This window comes from Chiloscyllium punctatum, chromosome 2 (genome assembly GCF_047496795.1).
Source record: "Chiloscyllium punctatum isolate Juve2018m chromosome 2, sChiPun1.3, whole genome shotgun sequence".
In the NCBI taxonomy this organism is placed as follows: Eukaryota; Metazoa; Chordata; class Chondrichthyes; order Orectolobiformes; family Hemiscylliidae; genus Chiloscyllium; species Chiloscyllium punctatum.
Genome location: NC_092740.1, coordinates 39595018 through 39608754, shown reverse-complemented (window position 1 = coordinate 39608754; position 13737 = coordinate 39595018). Strand labels below are relative to the sequence as shown.

At 41.7% G+C, this 13737-nt stretch overlaps 1 protein-coding gene across 1 annotated transcript in view; it reads right to left on the bottom strand.

Moving 5' to 3' along the window:
- Positions 1–13737, bottom strand: part of ap3b1a (adaptor related protein complex 3 subunit beta 1a) — a 314446-nt gene that overhangs the window by 160319 nt on the left and 140390 nt on the right. The window contains exon 8 of the mRNA XM_072547465.1: positions 3371–3529. Within this exon, the coding sequence (XP_072403566.1) occupies positions 3371–3529 (159 nt within the window). The remainder of the gene's footprint in view (positions 1–3370; positions 3530–13737) is intronic.

The following is a 13737-nucleotide window of genomic DNA, read 5'->3' as shown; positions in this document are numbered from 1 at the left end:
CAAAGACAGCAGACCAGTTAAATACACATTTTGGCTATGTCTTCAGAGGACAATAAATAAGGAGCTAACATGTTGGAAATTATACTGTCTATATGGGGGAGGAACTTGGGGTAAAAATCATCAGTATTAGGAGGGAAATGGTGTTGGAGAAATTTATGGGATTCAAAACCAACAATGATACTGGAACTGTATAATAAATGTTGGTTAGACATAGCTAGAATAGTATGTACAGTTCTGGAACCCACATCAGAAGAGGAATGCAATTGCACTGGAGATGGTTCAGAGGAGATTTATGAGCATGTTTCCTGGGCTGGAGAGTTTTAGTTATGAAGACTGGATAGATTGGGGTTGTTTTCCTTGGAACAGAAGAGAGAGTGAGGAGCAACATTATTGAGCTATGAAAAATTGTGGATTGGTATTGATATGATACATAGGAAGGAACGTTTCCCTGTGTTGGAGGGACCAGTGACCATGGGGATAGGTTTAAGGTCTGGGTTAGGAGGTATGGTGGGGATGCAAAGTAGTTTTTCAACAGGAAGGAGATGGGAATCTGGAACTCACTAAGGGTGTTGGAAGCAGACACCCTAACATTTACCAAGTGTTTAGACATGCACTTGCATTGCCAAAGCTTACAAAGCTATGGGCCAAGTGATTGAAAATAGAATAGGTAGGTGATTGGCTTATTGAGTCTGTGTTGGTCAAAAACAAAGGGCTTTCTTTTGTGCTGTAGACCTCTATGACAGGGCCTGTTAATCTACATTCTACAGTACTTAAGGCAGTGGCCCTAGAAAGAGTGAATGCATTGCTGGTCATACTTTAAGATTCTACAGACTCAAAAACAGTTCCTATGGATTGGAGCTACTGACATAGTGGTAACAGAGGGAGCTAGTGGCACAGTCAGCAAGGATAAACGAGGGGGAAATAGTGATGGTGAAATTCACTGCAATTTTTTGAGGATGTAACTAGAAGCAATGATAAGGAGGAGCCAGTGGATGCAATTCTCTTGACTTGCAGAAGGCTTTTGATAAGACCCCACATAATATATGCAAGTGCACAAGATTGGGGGTACTGTACTGACATGGATAGGTAACTGGAAACAAAGGAGGAATAAACAGGTATTTTTCCGAGTCACAGGCAATATCTAGCTAGGTACTGCAGCTACCAGTGCCTTGACACCAGCTATTCAAAATATAAACGTAATATCTTCAAGTTTGCAGATGACACAAAGCTGGGTGGGAGGGTGAGCTGCAAGGAGGCAAAATGCTCAAGTGTGATTTGAACAAATTGAGTGAGTGGATGAATGCCCGGCAGATGAAGTGCAATTGGATAAATGTGAGTGTATTCATTTTGGTAGCAAAAACAGGAAGGCAAATTATTGTCTGAATGCAGACACATTGGGGAAAATGAGACCTGGGTGTCTTTGTACACCAGTCATTGAAAGTAAATATGTTGTTGCAGCAGGCAGTGACAATGCAAAGGGCAAACTGGCCTTCTAGCAAGAGGACTCAAGTACAGGAGCAGGGAAGCCTTAATGCAATTGCACAGAGCCTTGGTGAGACACACCTGAAGTACTGTTTGTGGTTTTGGTCTGCTGGTCTGAGAAAGGATGTTCTTGCTATGGAGGAAGTGTAACAAAAGTTTATCACATTGATTCTTGGGGTGACAGGACTGATGTATGAAGGGACACTGGATTATATTCACGAGAATTTAGAAGAATGAGGTAGCTGTATCGGAAGACAATGAATTTTTGAAATTAGTGAGGAAGACCAGTTTGTTGCTTCTGTCCTAATTGCTATCTTAGTCATTTTGCTATTGAAACCTTATCCAAACTTTTGTCATGTTTAGTATTTTATGGAGTCTTTCTTGATTACTCTCCCTTTGTCCACTCTACATGAATTTCTGCTCACATAAAACCTTGCTGCTGCAGTCCTGTCTGACTGAGCCATTATCTTTCTTCTTTATGAAAGGACAGGCTCACACAGCCCACCATTTTATGACTCTCATTGTATTCAAATTTTCACATCTAAAGCCCATTTAGACAACATCTTCCAGATATATGAATCTCTTCAACTTCATAATTTCCACTGGCTTGCTCAGTTTAAATTCCCCCACCCCTCTCACTCTGCACTCCTCCAACCCTCTCATCCTTTAATACCACTTAAGTGATAACTGACCTGCTCACTAATGTCTCTCCTTCAGTCCAATGTCAACTTTTACCTCGGTTTCTCAGCACATATTTTGCTACATTAAAATTGTTAAGCATGAACTGCAAATAAATTAACCCTTGTTTTGGTGGTGTTGCTAGAATGTTACAGGATAGTGAAAAGATTAGTTTCTCCTTAAAAAGTGTCTCATGGTTTTCATGAGCTTCTAGATGAGAAATAACAGTTAGTGCAATTAACCTTGAGCAATTTTAATCCTTGGAAGCAAAAACAGAATTCAACAAACATAATGCAGAGTTATCTTTCTTCCATTTAGGAAGTCTGAAAAATAGCACAGCAATAACCAAAAGCTGAATCAAAGACAAAATAACACATTTACTGAATGTCATTTTTAGAAATCTGGAATGATTTCTGGTCATGTGTTCAATCATCCAAGAGTGCAGTGGTCTGCAGCTTAGCCTTACTTTAAAATAAATGTTAATGGCAAACATTTCACTAGAGGCATTTATTAACAAAGCACAGCAAGGTGTGCATCAGCAACAAGACTAATTGTCTGCCAGTTAGTCATCCACCTCTTTTAAATGACCAAAGCAGTGCAGCTATAGTTTTCTAATAGCATTTCCTTCAATAGGACACCATGGTGCTCTTTCAGCAATCCAAATGCAAACATCTAAAATTCACCAAACAGCAACTCATGCCAGATGCTCACATCACATCAGGGCAGCATCTGATAGCTGACAATTTCTGCAGTTTAACAGCACCATTCTGACAATAACATTGTATATGAGAAACCTTTTGGACAAGAAGTGATGCTTTTCACTGCAAATTATTTAAAATCATCATTTTGAAAAAAAACTCAGGTTCTCATGACAGATATATTTTAATAATTATTTAGAACTGACTATATGCCAACCTACTTAGTTAAATCTGAGCAGAAGGTTGATAAGAACACCAAACAGGGTTTGAGAGTCCATAGTTCGGTCTAACGCCACGTGGAGCAGTAATACCATCATAATCACACTTTCTCTACTTTCACTGCTGGTCTATCTAATGAAGCAGAGTGACATGAAGCCACTGGATATCATCTAGAGGCAATCTGGCTGGAAAGAAAACATCATTGCGTGTGCCATTTTCCCTTCCTTACATCAGGGATGACATGGATTTACTGATTATAACAATTAAGGTAATAAAGACATTGTGATGCATACAGCAGCATTCCTACTCTGTAGTAATGGCCTGGTGTTCCGGAGAAGCAGTCGATGATCTGGGTCCATTATATATGGTTTTTTAGCAGCAACACCATTTTTATTTTGGTCTTCATCAGAATCATAGAATGCTTTCTCATTGTTTTCATCCAACATCTCCTCCTGCAAAAGAAACAAATTGCTAATTATAAATGAATTAAAGCTTAATACTGCTGTACAGGCCCTTCAATACCTCCAATTTTTTAAAATATAATTACAACTATAAAAACCAAGAAAAAAAATAATTTGCTGCTTGTATTTGAGTACTTTGGTTGCTTTGCAGTACATATTGAGCTTTCATTAAAGCAACCCATGTTTTACTCTAACAAAGCTGAAGACAATAGCTGGATAGCTTCTTTTGGTGTTGTAAACTTCTGTGGTATAATTCCAATGACCAGCGTACATCAGGGCGTACACAGTGACTCAGTGGTTAGCACTGCTGCCTCACAGCACCAGAGTCCCAGGTTCGATTCTAGCCTCAGGTGACTGACTGCGTGAAGTGTGTGCCATTCTCCCAGTGTCTGTGTGGGTTCCCTCCGGGTGCTCCAGTTTCCTCCCACAGTCAAGAAGATGTGCTGGTTAGGTGAATTGGCCACGCTAAGTTGCCCATAGTATTAGACGCATTAGTCAGAGGGAAATGGGTCTGGGTGGGTTACTCTTCGGAGGGTCGGTGTGGATTGGTTGGGCCGAAGGGCCTATTTCCACACTGTAGGGAATCTAATCTATACATCCTGTCTAAAATAGACATCAGGAAAGAAATCACATGTGCATAATTAGATAGCATTTTTATTCCACATTTCAACATCTAGATTTTAAAAATATAAACATTACACTCCACACCAAATTGTGTCTCACCTGTACAATTAAATGCTTTAGCTTTTACTTTTCATAATCCATTTTAGAACATTTGTTGACTGTATCATTGTGATTTGTAATAAAAGTGAAGGTTTCCATTGTACAAAAGTGGTTATTCCAAAACTAAGCATGAAATCTGGAGCATTCAATAATTTTTGGGTTCTTTACGAATATCCAATATCTTTTTCAAAAAATGATTTTAACAGTGTTTTATTCCCTGTTTTGTCAATACACAAATTTCAACTGATAACTAAATACTCCTTCAAAAAGAGTGGACAATGCACAATATGATGTGCAGGTGAATACTAAAAAAAAATACACACTCATTTGAAGCTTTTTTTTAAAAAGGCACTCAAGTCACAGAACCAATTGCCTTTTCTGTCAAAAGCACAATAAATAAATTGACTACCACTAAGTGAAGGAAAAGCAGGCTTAAATCAGTCCCATCAAGAGCTCCATACAACCCACAACCTAAAATTACCCTATTTTCACAACAACAGGCTCTGACAGTGCTGTTAAGTGCATTAGCTGCCCACAGATGACAGCAAGCCATCAACTGCACTGAGCAAAGCCACTCAACAAGAAGCTGCACTTTACAGCTGTACATAAAAATAAATAACCTTCAATTAGTGGCAAAATATGAATTATGGAAAGATTAACTTACTGCTGAAATTCTTGAGCTTAGCTGTTAACATTTTCTTTACAAAAACATATCTTCAGCGAGAAGAATATACAACCTTCAACAATCCATCTACATCACAATGTAACCTTCAGCATAACATTTCTAACATCCTAATTTTCCAGCTCTACAACCCTTTCAGTTGTGAAAAGCAGCTATGTAAAGAGGATGGTTTAATATTGCATCAATGTAAAATGGACACATTAAAATCAGGGTTCTAAAATTAGCAGTCTATCTTGAGTAGAGGATTACATTTTCACAGTAAAAGTTTAACCGCATTCCTTTCCATAATTGAGGTCACATCCCTAAATTGACCAATTACTGCACTAAATGCCATTTATAAAAGTGCTACACTCAATATGGCCACAGAATTAGCACTATAGCAACTTTTAAAACATTTGAATTACTTGCATCTTAGGACTTATCTTTTCACAATATTTCTTTTGTGAAGAGCATAAAGAAAAAAGTTCAACTTATTCAATAAATAAGTTGTTCATGGAATGCTGGTGTTACTGATGAGGTTAGTATTAATTGCCCATATCGAAGTGCCCTTGAGGAAGTGGTGGTGGTGGGGGAGGGAAGAGGAGGTGGGGATGCTTCTTGGATTGCAGCAATCCATGCAAAAAAAAATACTTCTACATGCTATTAGGCAGTAAGTGCTATAAGGAACGATAATGGAGTAAGGACTATATGGGGCCTGCAGGGGAACTTGCAGGTAGTGTGTTTCCATACCATTCTTGGTGGTAGAGCTGGCAGGTTTGGAAGACTTCGGAAGCTTGTTTTAAACAGCTTTAGAGTAATTGTGCAATGCATCTTGTAGATGATTCAATTATAATTACAATGCACCAGTGGTGGAGAGAATGAAAATTTAATATTGAAATTAAAAATGTCACTAATTGGTTACTCTGCCTTGGATGGAGTTGAATTTCAAGTGTTACTACATTAATCCAAACGAGCAGGAAGAATGTCATCTGATTCCTGACTTACGCCTCACGGATGCTGACAGGTGAGTACTCACTAAAAAAAAACAATTACCTTGACTGGTTCTCAAAAAGAACATTTATGGCACAGACCACTCTGCCCATCATGTTCCTGCTGGTTGAAAAACAGCCCATTCAGCCTAACTCTACTTCCAGCATTGTGTCCATGGACTGGCAGATGATTCTTGAAGTCCAGGGTTTGAACAAAAAGCTGCAAGCTCTGCCTTACAGCTTCTAAAGTAAAACTCTCCAGGCGAGATTACATCCATGGTAAATATCTCCTCTGTACTTTCTCCAGTGCTATTACAGCTACTGCATAAACTGCACGTAATACTCTCGTTGGAGCCAAACCAATACATCATGCAGCTCCAATGTAACCCCTCTGCTCTTAAACTCTGTGCTTCGGCTAATACACTGAGGTATACCATATTGCTTCTCACACACCAATACCCTTCTCATCTTTAGTAATTCCAAGGATCCTACCATTCATCACGCATTGCTTCACCTTATATTTGCTGCTCAAGTGCACCACCTCTCATTTATCCAGACAGATAATTTGCCACTGATCAGCCAATCTCCTTCTGTTATCACTCCATTAATAATTGGATCATCGGTGAATATACTGATCAACCCTCCTATTCAAGTCTAAATTATTTACATATACATTGCAAACAGCAAGGACCCAAAATGGATTAATGTGTAATCCCACCAGACAGGCTTCCAGCCAAAAAACCCACCCCTTGACCATCACACTCTGCTTCCTGCCACTTAGCCAAACTTGCCAGATTTCCTTATATCCCTTCAGTGCTTACCTATCAGTCTCCCACAGAGGACCTTCTCAAAGGCCTTGCTAGCATCCAAGTTGATCACATCAAATACACTGCCTTTGTCTACATATCTTGCCATCTTTTCTAAAATTCAAATTGGTTAGACATGACCTTCCCGCTACAAAACCATGCTGACTGTTCCTGATTAATTCCTGCCTCTCCAAATGCAGATTAATTTTGTCCCTCAGAATCACTTCAAATATATTGTTACCCAGCACAGATTAGATTGTAGTTTCCTGGTTTATCCCTGACTTCCTTATTAATAACAATACCACACTGTCTTTTCTCCAGTCCTCTGGCATCTCTCCTGTGGCCAGAGGGGAATTGAAAAATTGCCAGAACCCCGTCACTTCCTCCCTTGCCTCACTCAACAGCCTGGAATATGTTGTGGTTCTGTTCGCCGAGCTGGGAATTTGTCTTGCAAACGTTTTGTCCCCTGTCTAGGTGACATCCTCAGTGCTTGGGAGCCTCCTGTGAAGCGCTTCTGTGATGTTTCTTCCGGCATTTATCGTGGCCTGTCTCTGCCGCTTCCGGTTGTCAGTTCCAGCTGTCCGCTGTAGTGGCCGGTATATTGGGTCCAGGTCGATGTGTTTGTTGAGAGAGTCTGTGGATGAGTGCCATGGCAGATGATATGGCAAAGTATTTAATTGGGGGAGGGGGAATTACAATGCTATTAGACACTAGCTCGGGTGCCTAAATTGGGAACAGATATTCTCAGGAAAATGCATGACAGAAGTGTAGAGGCTGTTTAGGGAACACTTGCTGATAGTACTGGATAGGTTTGTCCCACTGAAGCAAGGTAGGAATGGTAGGGTGAACAAACCTAGAGTGACCAGGGATATGGAACTTCTCATCAAGAACAAGGAGGAAGCAAGGATCAAACAGGGCTTTAGAGGGTGACAAGGTAGCCAGGAAGGAACTGAAGAATGGATTTAGGAGAGGTAGAAGGGGTATGAAAAAGCTTTAGCAGGTAGGATTAAGGAAAACCCTAAGGCATTCTACACTTACGTGCAGAATAAGAGGATGGCCAGAGATAGGGTAGGGCCAAACAGGGGTAACAGTGGAGGGAACTCGGACCTGGAGTCGGTAGAGGTAGGGGAGTTGCTTAATGAATACTTTGCTTCAGTACTCACCGAGAGAGACCTTGTTGTTTGTGAGAACAGCGTGAAACAGGCTGATATGCTAGAACAGGTTGGTGTTAAGGAGGAAAATGTGCTGAAAATCTTTATAAACATAAGATAGGGAAGTGCCCTGGGTCAGACGGGATATACTCAAAGTTACTACAGGAAGTGAAGGAAGAGATTGCTGCGCCTTTGGCGATGATCCTCATTGTCCACCAGTGCTGAATGATTAGAGGGTGGCAAATGTTATTCCCTTGTTCAACAGGGAATATAGATAATCCTGGGAAGCACAGACTAGTCGTCAGTTTTACGTCTGTGGCGGGCAAATTACTGGAGAGAATTCTGACTGACAGGATTTATGATTTCTAGAAAAACCACAGTTTGATTAAAGGTAGCATGGCTTTGATGGGGGCAGGTCATGCCTCAAGCATTATTGAATTCTTTGAGGATGTTAAAAAAAACACATTGATGAAGGTAGAGCAATGAATGTAATGTATATGGATTGGAGCAAGATATTTGATAAGGTCCCCCATGGTAGGCTCATTCAGAAAGTAAGGAGGCATGGGATATAGGGAAACCTGTCAGTCCGGATATAGAATTGGATGGCCCATTGAAGACAGGGGATAGTAGAAGATGAAAAGCATTCAGCCTGGAGTTCAGTGACCAGTGGTGTTCAGCGACCAGTGGTGTTCCACAGGGATGTGTCCTGGGATCTCTACTCTTTGATTTTTATAAATGACTTGGATGAGGAAGTGGAAAGGTGGTTCGCAAGTTTGCCAATGACACCAAGGTTGGTGGAGTTATGGATAGTGCAGAGGGTTGATGTAGCTTGCAATGAGAATTTGAACAGAATACAGGGTTAAAGGCAGGAGTCTTGGCGTGTGGCAGAACAGAGGGATCTTGGGGTCCATGTCCATACTCCCTCAAAGCTGCCACCCAAATAGTCCAAGATGAAGGATGAGAAAAATTTCTGGCTGTAACAACTGTTCCTTTTTTGAGGTATTTTAGGTGATTTCCTTGAAGTCTAGGGGTAGCAGTTACTGTTTCATATGCTGTTGCATTGTTTTGGATATTTGGGGAAAAAAGCAAGAGGACATTGTTCACATTGGAAGCAATGACATAGGAAGGGAAAAGGTTGAGAAGGGTGATTACAGAGTTAGGCAGGAAATGAAAAAAGGAGGTCCTCGGGAGTAGTGATATCTGGATTACTCCCAGTGCTACGAGCTAGTGAGGGCAGGAATAGGAGGATAGAGCAGATGAATGCATGGCTGAGCTGGTGTATGGGAGAAGGATTCACATTTTTGGATCATTGGAATCTCTTTTGGGGTAGAAGTGACCTGTACAAAAAGGACGGATTGCACCTAAATTGCAAGGGGACAAATATACTGACAGGGAGATTTGCTAGAGCTGCTCGGGAGGATTTAAATTAATACAGGTTTGGTGGTGGCGGGGCGGGGGGAAAGCCAGGGAGATAGTAAAGAAAGAGATCAATCTGAGACTGGTACAGTTGAGGTCAGAAGCGAGTCAAAGAGTCAGGGACAAGGTAGGACCAATAAATTAAACTGCATTTATTTCAATACAAGGAGGCCCAACAGGGAAGGCAGATGAACTCAGGGCATAGTTAGGAACAAGGAACTGGGATATCACAGCAATGACAGAAACATGGCTCAGGGATGGGCAGGACTGGCAGCTTAATGTTCCAGGATACAAATGCTACAGGAAAGACAGAAAGGGAGGGGGGGGGTGGGGTGGAGGTAGCATTTTTGATAAGGGATAGCATTACAGCTGTATTGAGGGATGATATTCTCAGAAATACATCCAGGGAAGTTATTTGGATGGAACTGAGAAATAAGAAAGGGATGATCACTTTATTGGGATTGTATTATAGACCACCTAATAGTCAGAGGGAAATTGAGAAACAAATTTGTAAGGAGATCTCAGCTATCTGTAAGAATAATAGGGTGATTATGGTAGGCGATTTTAACTTTCCAAACATAGACTGGGACTGCCATAGTGTTAAGGGTTTAGATGGAGAGGAATTTGTTAAGTGTGTTCAAGAAAATTTTCTGATTCAGAATGTGGATGTACCTACTAGAGAAGGTGCAAAATGTGCCGTACTCTCGGGAAACATAAGGCAGGGCAGTTGACTGAGGGGTCAGTGGGGGAGCACTTTGGGGCCAGCGACCATAATTCTATTAGATTTAAAATAGTGATGGAAAAGGATAGACCAGATGTAAAAGTTGAAGTTCTAAATTAGAGAAAGGCCAATTTTGACAGTATTAGGCAAGAACTTTCAAAAGCTGACTGAGGGCAAATGTTCGCAGGTAAAAGGACGGCTGGAAAATGGACAGCCTTCAGAAGAGAGATAACAAGAATCCAGAGAAAGTATATTCTTCTTAGGGTGAAAGGAAAGGCTGGTAGGTATAGGGAATGCTGGATGACTAAAGAAATTTGGGGTTTGGCTAGGAGAAAGAAGGAAGCATATGTCAGGTTTAGACAGGATAGATCAAGTGAGTCCTTAGAAGAGTATAAAGGAAGTAGGAGTATACTTAAGAGGGAAATCAGGAGGGTAAAAAGGGAACATGAGATAGCTTTGGCAAATAGAATTAAAGAGAATCCAAAAATATTTAAGGACAAAAGGACCCCTCAAAGATCAGGATGGCGGCCTTTGTGTGGAGCTGCAGAAAATGGGGGAGACACTAAATGAGTATTCTGCATCAGTATTTACTATGGAAAAGGTCATGAATGATGATGTAGAATGTAGGGAAATAGATGGTGACATCTTGAAAAATATCCATATTACAGAGGAGGAAGTGTTGGATGTCTCGAAACGGATAAAAGTGGATAAATCCCCCAGGCCTGATCAGGTGTACCCTAGAATTCTGTGGTAAGCGAGGGAAGTAATTGCTGGGTCTCTTGCTGAGATATTTGTATCATCGATAGTCACAGGTGAGGTGCCAGAAGACTGGAGGTTGGCTAACGTGGTGCCACTGTTTAAGAAGGGTGGTAAGGACAAGCCAGGGAACTATAGACCAGTGAGCCAGATGTCGGTGGTAGGCAAGTTGTTGGAGGGAATCCTGAGGGACAGGATGTACACGTATTTGGAAAGGCAAGGACTGATTAGGGATAGTCAACATGGCTTTGTGCATGGGAAATCATGTCTCACAAACTTGATTGAGTTTTTTGAAGAAGTAGCAAAGAAGATTGATGAGGGCAGAGCAGATGTGATCTATATGGACTTCAGTAAGGCGTTCGACAAGGTCCCCCATGGGAAACTGGTGAGCAAGATTAAATCGCAGATTACAGGGAGAACTAGCCACTTGGATAAAGAACTGGCTCAAAAGGTAGAAGACAGAGGGTGGTGGAGGAAGGTTGTTTTTCAGACTGGAGGCCTGTGACCAGTGCAGTGTCACAAGGATTGATGCTGGGTCCACCAGCTTTTGTCATTTATATAAATGATTTGGATGCGAGCATAAGAGGTACAGTTAGTAAGTTTGCAGATGATACCAACTTTTTCACGTGTATGGAATGAGCTGCCAGAGGAAGTGGTGGAGGCTAGTACAATTGCAACATTTAAAAGGCATCTGGATGGGTACATGAATAGGAAGGGTTTGGAGGGATACGGTCCAGGTGCTGGCAGGTGGGACTAGATTGGGTTGGGATATCTGGTCAGCATGGACAGGTTGGACTGAAGGGTCTGTTTCCATGCTGGACATCTCTATGACCCTACGACTCTATGGCTGTTAAGAAGGCGTATGGGTGTGTTGGCTTTCATTAGCAGGGTTATTGAGTTTAAGAGCAGCGAGACTATCTGCAGCTCTAAAGAGCCCTGGTTAGACCACACTTGGAATACTGTGTTCAGTTCTGGTTGCCTCACATGGAAGCTTTAGAGAGGGTGCAGAAGTGATTTACTGGGATGCTAGCTGGACTAGAGAGCATGTCATATAAGGTTGAGGCAGCTCGGGCTTTTCTCAATGGAGTGAAGGAGGTAAGGGAGACTTGATAGGGGTGTACAAGATGATTAGAGGCATTGATAGAGTAGTCCAAGACTTTCTTCCCAGGGCAGAAATGGCTATCACAAGAGGCATAAGGGATTCTATTGCAAGGGGAGTAGATAAGATGGTTCTGTAGCCGAAAACAAGACTCCCAGATGATATGTTGCCTCCCAGGTGCTTGGGTCAGGGATGTCACCGATCATCTGCACAGCATTCTGATAGGGGAGGGTGAACAGCCAATTGTCGTGGTGCATATAGGCACGAATAACACAAGTTCAAAAAAAATGAGATAAGGTCACGAAAGTAGAATTCAGTGAGCTAGGAGAGAAGTTAAAGAGGAGGACCTCAAAAGGTAGTGATCTCAGGATTGCTACCAGTCCACATGTGCTAGGCAGGGTAGAAATGAAAGAAAAAGGCAGGATGAACATGTAGCTTGAGGGATGGTGTAGGAGGGAGGGGTTCAAATTTGTACGACATTGGGACTGGTTCTGGGGAAGGTGGGACTATTACAAAGTAGATGGTCTACACGTGAACCAGACTGGAACTAATGTCCTTGGGGGAGTTTTTGCTACTACTGTTGGGGAGGGTTTAAACTAATGTGGCAGGAGGCTGGGAACCAGAAGAAAAGTAGATAGTGAGGTGGAAACTAGAGACTGTAAGGAACAGGATCATTAAGTTAGCATTACCAAGGGGAAGAGTAGGCATAGAGCAGATGAACACTAAGGAACTGGTAGTCTGAAGTGCATGTGCTTTAATGAACGGAGATTAGTGAATAAGACAGACGAACTTGGGCTTGGATTGGTACCTGGGAGTATGATGTTATTGCAATCAGAGACTTGGTTGAAGGAATGGCATGATTGGCAACTAAATGTTCCAGGATATAGATGCTTCAGACAGGACAGGGAGGGAAGTAAAAGGAGGGTGGAGTTGCATTGCTGGTCAGTGATGATATCACAGCTGTGCTAAAGGAGGACCAGAGCAGTGAAGCATTATGGTTAGAGCTGAGAAATAAGATGGGTGCAGTCACATTGTTGGGGCTGTACTACAGGCCTCCCAATAGTGAGCGTGATGTAGAAGAACAAATAGATAAACAGATTATGGAAAGATGTAAAGGCATCAGGGTGGCAGTGATGGAAGATTTTAATTTGCCCAACATTAACAGGGATACACAGTGTCAGAGGTCTGATGGGGCAGAATTTGTAAGGAGCATCCAGGAAGGTTTTCTAGAGCAGTATGTCAATAGTCCAACTAGGGAATGGGGTCATCTTGGACCTGGTGTTGGGGAATGAACCAGGCCAGGTGGTAGAAGTTGCAGTGAGGGGTTTCTTTGGGAACAGTGACCACAATTCTGTAAGTTTTAGAATTTTCTTAGCCAAAGATGAGTGTGGTCCTCAGGGAAGAGTAATTATATCAAAATTAGGCAAGAGCTGGGAAATGTGGATTGGGGGCAGCTATTTGAAGTGAAGTCCACACTTGATATGTTAGAGGCTTTCAAAGATAGGTTGAAGATAGTGCAGGATAGGAAAGCCAAGATTAGTGAACCGTGGATGACAGGAGAAATTGTGTTACTACCCAAGAGGAAAAGGAAAGTGTACATAAGGTCCAGGCAGCTAAGAACAGAACAGGCTTTGGAGGAATAGCAGGTGTAGGATCAATCTTAAATGAAGAATCAAGCAGGCAAAAAGGGGTCATGAAATAACTTTTGCGAGTAGAATTAAAGAGAATCCAAAAGGCCTTTTATTCATATGTAAATAAAAGGCCTTTTGGATTCTCCTTAATTCTGCTTGCTAAAGTTATTTAAGCAGCAAGAGGGTAACTAGAGAAAGGGTTGGTCCACAAAGGGATAAGGAAGGTAGGTTGTGTGTTGAACCTGA